The sequence below is a fragment of the Acartia tonsa genome, chromosome 9, assembly GCF_053477335.1.
Source record: "Acartia tonsa isolate MP-2025a chromosome 9, ASM5347733v1, whole genome shotgun sequence".
NCBI lineage: Eukaryota > Metazoa > Arthropoda > Copepoda > Calanoida > Acartiidae > Acartia > Acartia tonsa.
In genome coordinates this window covers 45742573-45749759 of record NC_137268.1, presented here as the reverse complement: position 1 = coordinate 45749759, position 7187 = coordinate 45742573, and the positions used below count along the sequence as shown (strand labels likewise).

Genomic DNA, 7187 nt, shown 5'->3' with positions numbered 1-7187 from the left:
AAAAAAAACCTTTTGCTTCAAAATGATCACGGCAACAGTAAAAATAAATATTTAAATCCCCCCAAAAAAGTTTATTGGGGATTTAATTCAAATTTAGGCTCTGCAGTCTGATTCTACTGGTGTCATATTATATTTTTTATATACGTTTTAAAAATAGGTTAAAAACAGTTTAAGTTTAGTTATGTGTTACATTTTATTCACAGTAATTATGGTTTTTGATAAAATATTATAAAATGAATCTGTTATGAGGAAATTTATTCAAAACATTTATTTAAAATTATAAAAATAAATGTATTAAATATTTTTGTAGAAACTTGTAAAAAAAATGAAATGGAAATGTTTGGTCCTTCCTATTGGTACTTTTATAGTGGTGTCAACAGGTTCCATTACATTCAATTAACTTGCAATTGACAGGATATTTTTCTGTCTCTGTGTTTGTAAGATCTTGCTAACCGCTGAACCGATTAGGGTTCTCCTTCACATTAAGCTTCTCATAGGTCCACATAAGGCTAGTAATTACTATGGGCTTGTAATTACTTTTTAGCGAATATACCCAATGGATTTTCTAAAGTAGTGCAAATCTCAATAATTAAAAAATGAATTCCCTTCAAACAGAAACCTTGGTTACCTTTTTCATTTTAACTAAAAAATTTTATCATGTCTTTTACTTATATACAAAATTTGTTTTGTAATTTTGTTACTGTGAATCTTATTAAGATTAATGCCCATGTTTTAGAATTACCATTTGTACCTCTAGTGTACACAGCCATAGTGGATGTTATTGCTCTTAGTTTTTCCCTGACAAGCACAATTTTTGTATACAGGTACAAATTTACTAAATCTAAACATCATAACAATAACATGCCTAAAAATAGTTTGTATTAGTCCAAAGCAGTAATTAAGAAAATTGATTGCATATTGTTTTGTGCTGTAAATAAAGGAAAGTGGGTAAGAAGGGGAGGAAAAGATGGAAGTGGGGAAATTTTTACTCTGAATCATTTGACAGAATCCTGATCCCTTGTCCCTGTTATAAGTGAACAGAGCTGGATCTTTAAATCGTTTTGATGGTGATCTGAATTGGGGAGATTCAGAGGTGAACCAGAGGTGCGCTGATGGTGCACCACAGCCACTGCTATAAAACATGGTTCTTTGAAAAGATTTTCGGCAAGGTGTTGCTAGATCGCTGGCGACACTCAATAACACATCCATACGTGCCGGTACAATTTATAACTTAAACCGGGTCAGTACGGTGTTTTATATAAAAAATATATATAATTTATCTTAAAAATAACTATAAAAATGTTTTCATGAAAGTTTTGCAATAAAATATTAAACTAATTAAAAAAAAACATTTATTTTTAAATATGATTTGCCCCGATTTGGCGCGGCACTGCCACTAGTTGAGTACCATTGCCGCGCCGATACCGCGCAACTGACCGCACATCTGACTGAATCGCCCATGCCATTTTGATTTAAAGATTGGTATTATTAATCTGATGGTGCGCTGAAATGGATCGCCCCGGTTCAGCGCACCTATAAACGATTTAAAGATCAAGCTCAGGTAAAACCTAGTAAATGTTCCTTTGTTAAAACGACTTGTTTCTAAATATAGGTAAGAGTCACATGATCTTTTCTTTGAAAAATTATTCCTGGTTTTATGAGTTGATTAAAATTAACTAAGTCTTAAACTTAGCATTTTCATTTTACCAGGTACTATGGATCACTAATGGACACACAGAAGACTTTAATAACATTCTTGATGCGGGTGTTGATGGTGACAGTGGGAGTTGTAGTGACTTGGTATATGATTTTGCACCACATTCCAACTTTTTTTCAAGAACAGGTAGAAACAACAATACGTAACTTTGTAATTTAGTACATATACAAATATTGTCAAAAAAAAAGCAAAGCGACACCAGGCTTATTAACAGTAAAATAAAGAAGGAAATTGTAATACAATGTGTATATAAAATCTTTTATTGAATTTAGTGATTTTCAGACAATAATAGTATTATGGACCCATAATATATTCATTAGATTCTGTAAAAATCTGTATTTGATTTTAATTTCTTATTTTTTTAGGAGGCTTACTGGTACCAAAAGCAGCCACAGATTGCATGTTCAGTCCTATCAACTCTTTTACCATCTATTACTTTCCTAACAACTCTTTTCTGTATCTTATGTGTCAAGGTAATACAAAATTTATCTTTAAAATTGTTTCTCGTATTCATTCAAATCCGGTGGTGGATAAGAACCGGTTATCATCCATACAAAAAAACTATGTCTAGAATCGTATTATATCCAGCTTTCTACAAATATAAAAAGATTAAAACCAGTATTTTAGCCTGTGCCTTGGCATCTCAAGGCTGAAAAAACTGATTTTAATCTTATAATTGTTCCTTCTATATCTGCAGAAAGCTGTTCATAATACGATGCAAGAAATAACTATTATCAGATCTTACAACTCTTAACACAAGTTGGGACTTGTAGACAATTATTGTATATTATTCTTTTAATCAAATGTTAACTTACTTCACCTATTTAGATACTATACATTTAATCTTTAGGTACTTTTACTGACTATATTCTCTATTGTATTTTTGTTAAAAAAATGCTAAAAATCTTTAATAGAAATTTAATTTTAGGGTTATATGATGACAAATCCAATGGAGTATTTAAGTCTGGATCATGACTGGCTATCCAAAATTGCCTTATTTTTAATTGTAACCTCAATAACAACTGAAGTTACCACTTTGTTTCTAGTTTATGGAACTCTTTGTACTAAAGTGAGGTAAGTCTGAAAAACGAGATATTAAACATTACTTTTCAGCAAAATCTTCAAGAGAAATTAAAGTAAAAATAATTTTAAGAAAATTTTGATCCTTGTCACCTGATGTCAAGAAAATTAAACATAAAAATTTATCCACTTTTTTTTGAATATATGAACAAGACCATTTGATTTCTTGACATGGTTGTGTCAAAATCTACACTGAACTAAAAGTCCCATCACAATAGTTTCAAACTCATTTACCATGAAGGAGTGAGCAGTGCTACAAAAAATTTTTGATTCCAATCTATAAAACATATTCTCTTTTAGATTGGAAGCGATTAAGTCAGAGGGAGTTTTTGAAATATCTGATACTATGACAAACACTCCACCAATAGTTACAATCCATCTTCTCTTACTTTTGATTCCTGAAATATTTTTCAAGATCTTTGCTTTAGCCAAATCAAGAAAGCAAGCAAGGTACCTAACATCATATAATTCTATTAATAAGGTAACAGGGTTTGTGTGTGTCTTTCTGTGTGTACTGAAGGATCTTGCTAACAACTGGACAGAATTGCTATTCCTTTATAGGGTAGCTCCTCATAGGACCTGGGAAGGTTTATTACTATTTTGGGGGAGGGGTACCACCACCCTCCCAGAAGGAAATTGCCCAAGAGGCCCATAGGGGCATAACTGTTAGTATATACTTTTGTAGTAATTAAGATGCAAAAACAGTCTTATTTAGACAAAACATGTAGTTTTTTCTTTTAGTAGGTATACATTTCTATTACTAAAGGATATCTAGAAATTATTCAGAAATTGTCTTTAAAATCTTATCTTAATTTAAATTATTGTTAAAATAATTTCAAAGCTGGTTATTGTAAGAATTATATTTCTAGGATAGAACCAATGCCTTTGACCAATGTTCTTGTTGTAAACCAAAACAATGCATCTGAAATAAATAAACCAAGGATTGATGTTCAACCACCTAGTCCTCACACAGAAACTTTTTCTGATTCCCAAAAAGAAAATTGTGAAATTGAAACAAATAATGTGAAAGAAATGTCTCACCCTCTAAATTTGTCAGAAATAAGAGAACATGAGCTAAAATCAAAAACAAATCATCTTACTAAAATTGAGCCAAATGCTGAATCAAGTATTCCATCCAATTCCAAAAATACTTTACTGGATAAGAATAAACAACCTTCTAATACTGTAGATAAATTGAAGTTAGACAATATATCAAATGGTATAAGTAGTTCAACCACTGCCAAAGATACAAAAAATTCTACTCCTCTCCAAATCTCCTCCCAAAAGCTGGTTGCCAGAAAAACAAATCTTGTTGTTAGATTTTCATTTTTAATAGGTAAGTTAATTTAAAATCAACTTAATAAGAACAAGATAAAAATTATCTGAGCAATACAAAATTATTAATTTATTAAATGTTTATCTTGTTAGGTGTTCTGGCTTTGATATTATTAGCATCAAATGCACAGGTAAAGCCTTATAATTTATTTGTTATGTAGGTACTCAAAATTGATTTTTTTAACCAGTGCAGTGTTATAATTATAGCACTTCAAGTCATTTTTTTACCCTATCTTAAACTCAAATAATCTATAATACAAAATGGCTTGATGTCTGTCCGTCCGTCCGTCCGTCCGTCTGTCTGTCCGTCTGTCCGTCCGTCTGTCCTTCTGTCTGTCTGAAGCTTAAGTCTTGGTAACCACTGAACCGATTGGATTCTACTCTTCAGGGTATATACCTATTGGTCCTGTAGTGGTTTTAAGCTTTTTTCTTAGGGGTGGGATACCCCAAACCCCCCCAAAAATGAAAATTTCCCCCCCCAAAAAAAAATTTTTTATTTTTTTTTCTAATTATAATGTTTTTTTAAAGTTTTTATATAATTTTATATATGTTTAAAATTTTTTTTCTTCTTTTTAAATTTCTTTTCTTCTTTTCAACTTTGTTTTTTTAAAGTTTTTATATAATTTTATATATGTTTTAAATTTTTTTTCTTCTTTTTAAATTTCTTTTCTTCTTTTCAACTTTGTTTTTTTTCAAATTTAAAAAGATTGTGAAACATTCCTTCTCCTGTAAGGGCGAAGCCCAAAAAAGGCTAATGGCAAAGAAATTTTTAAAAACATTAAAAAAGAGAAAAAATTTGAAGAGTTTGTAAAATATAAATTGATATAAATAAATATAACAGTTATAAAATGTTATAAAGAGTTATAAAAAGTTTTAAAAATACAGAAAATATCTAAAAAAATGTAAAAAAAATTTAAAAATTTTCCCCTGAACCTTTAGGGAAAAAGCCCCTAGAGGCAAGGGGCGAAGCCGCTAGTGGTCAATATTTTGAAGGGGTAGATTTAATCAACATAATTTTTACAAGAGTTAAGGATGGTATTAACTTTCCCATTTAAAGGGACTGTGAATGTAAATTTTTCTCATCTTAATATCAAATCTTTTGTTTGCTGAAAAAATGGCTTTTTCCGACGATTTTTATAAGGTAAAGGGAAAGGAAGAAATTTTCAGTATTATATAAAATGTGCATCAAATTGCTTTTTTCTCCCATTATAGCTAAAATTAAACTTTTTCACATAGTTCTTGATTTTTCCTAACAGTTAAGCAGACTTTTAACATAATCCTTGCTTTAAACCAATGTATAGTTACTTAGAAATTGATAAAATAATCAATATTTTTTATTGAAAACCAAATACAACAACAAAGCTAGAAACAGGTTTTTTCATTAGTATCCAATTAACTTTAGATGGCCCATCTCTCACCCACCTTTAATTACAAATTTGTAAATAATAAAGATGCAATATTTCTTCTAAACAGTCTGATAAAAGTGTAAACTAATTCTCCAAAGTGGGTTATTTATTGTCCAACACAATAAAAAAGGATATTATTATTTTAAATAACCTATGAGATTCAACTCTTTGTAGACAGTGAGGTATTTTTTTGTCAATAATACGAATTTAAAATATTACTACGTTATAAAAAAACTAATTGGCAATTTTATATCATAAAATAAATCCTTAACAGTAAGTAAATTGTTTCAACTATATAAATAAAGGTACTAAGAAAAAGAGGGAATGTCTGATTGAGCCAATAGGAGAATCGCATCGGTACATACATTTAATTTCATTGGTTGAAATTTTGTACACATCTTGTTACGAATGCATGTTTTTTTTCATTTCATACATAGATAAAAGTCAGCTGTAAGCAGTATATTTTCTTAGTAGTAAGCTTTGCGGAATCAGAATTAATTGCCCAAAAATTTTGTTTTAATTTGAAAACTTAGTAACCAGGTGGATTCTTAAAAAAAAAGTTAGGCTGGCTACTCGCTGGTGAGGCAAAATTATTTTTGTGAAAAATCCTCCAAAATCAAAAAAAAAATTTACAAAAATTAAATAAAATCTTAAAAGGGTTATTACATATTATTTTGTTTAATTTTTGTAAATTTTTAATGTGCTTTTGGATGATTTTTCACAAATATAATTTTGCCTCACTATCGAGTAGCAAGTCTATAATTTCTTAAGAATCCACATCAGCTTGAGTCGAAAGTAAACAATACTTTTGTCTGCCAGAAATGTTCCTTCTTAGATTTAACGAAAAAAGGGTTCAGAATATGCTTCTATTCTTCTATTTCTATTACTATACATGACAAGTTAAATATCCCTACAAACATTATAAGAAACAAAAATGTTCAGATTTTCCCTGTTTTTTCCTTTTTCCCTCCCAAAATACCATAAAATCAAGGCATTATTCCTGGATATTTTTGGTAATAGGACGTTTTTGGTTGATCAGTGTAGTGTAATGTGCTAAGAAAATGTTAAGATTTGATAATCAGATGAGAAATTTTTACGTTCACACTCCCTTTAAACTGTGTTGCTTCATATTTTTGGAAATGAAACTAAAGTTCCCAGGTGAAATGAGTATTACCAACCTAATGCATAAAATAAAATTTTAAGTTAAAAGAAGTTCTGAACAAGATATTGCAGATTCTCGGAAAAGTAGCTGTTTTAATGATGCCACATGCATGGATACTCAGGAAAAGATACTGAAATCTTAATTATATTGAAATAGATTAAAAACATTGTATTTCTGATTTGTTTTTTTTCAAAGCTTAGAATAATTTTTTTCTTTCAATTGGTATTAGGTGTCTTGCATGAAGCTGCATGCACAGGATGTAGGTGGGTCTTACCAAATTCTATTTTAAAGAGGTTGTTAACCCCACCCCCCCTCTCCTTACCTCAATGCACTTCTTATGTACACTTATGCGTTGATGTGATTATCTCTCTGTAGAAACATAAATATTTGATAAAAATTACTCTGTTAAATCTTGCTTTTCCTCTTGAAATAAAAATTTTGTTTTGCTAGAATATTTAAAATACCCTGGGTATAGTGTTCTTTTGCT

The 7187-nt window shown here is 29.9% G+C and overlaps 1 protein-coding gene across 1 annotated transcript; it reads left to right on the top strand.

The window, feature by feature from the left end:
* The first annotated feature begins 735 nt into the window (after nt 1–735).
* On the top strand, nt 736–6834 carry LOC145327575 (uncharacterized). Its single transcript, XM_080171114.1, has 8 exons — nt 736–824; nt 1711–1843; nt 2083–2190; nt 2646–2791; nt 3098–3247; nt 3667–4133; nt 4226–4263; nt 6742–6834. The coding sequence occupies exons 2-8, from the start codon at nt 1727–1729 to the stop codon at nt 6832–6834; spliced, it is 1119 nt and encodes a 372-aa protein (XP_080027240.1). The 5' UTR covers nt 736–824; nt 1711–1726.
* The last annotated feature ends 353 nt before the right edge of the window (nt 6835–7187 follow it).

What these genes read in the sequence shown, in the direction of transcription:
- LOC145327575 (XM_080171114.1), top strand. Translation starts at nt 1,727, where the DNA reads ATGGACACACAGAAGACTTTAATAACATTCTTGATGCGGGTGTTGATG. An exon ending in ACTCTTTGTACTAAAGTGAG is followed by an intron (nt 2,792 to 3,097) that starts GTAAGTCTGAAA and finishes ATTCTCTTTTAG; the next exon opens with ATTGGAAGCGATTAAGTCAG. An exon ending in TATTAGCATCAAATGCACAG is followed by an intron (nt 4,264 to 6,741) that starts GTAAAGCCTTAT and finishes TAAAATTTTAAG; the next exon opens with TTAAAAGAAGTTCTGAACAA.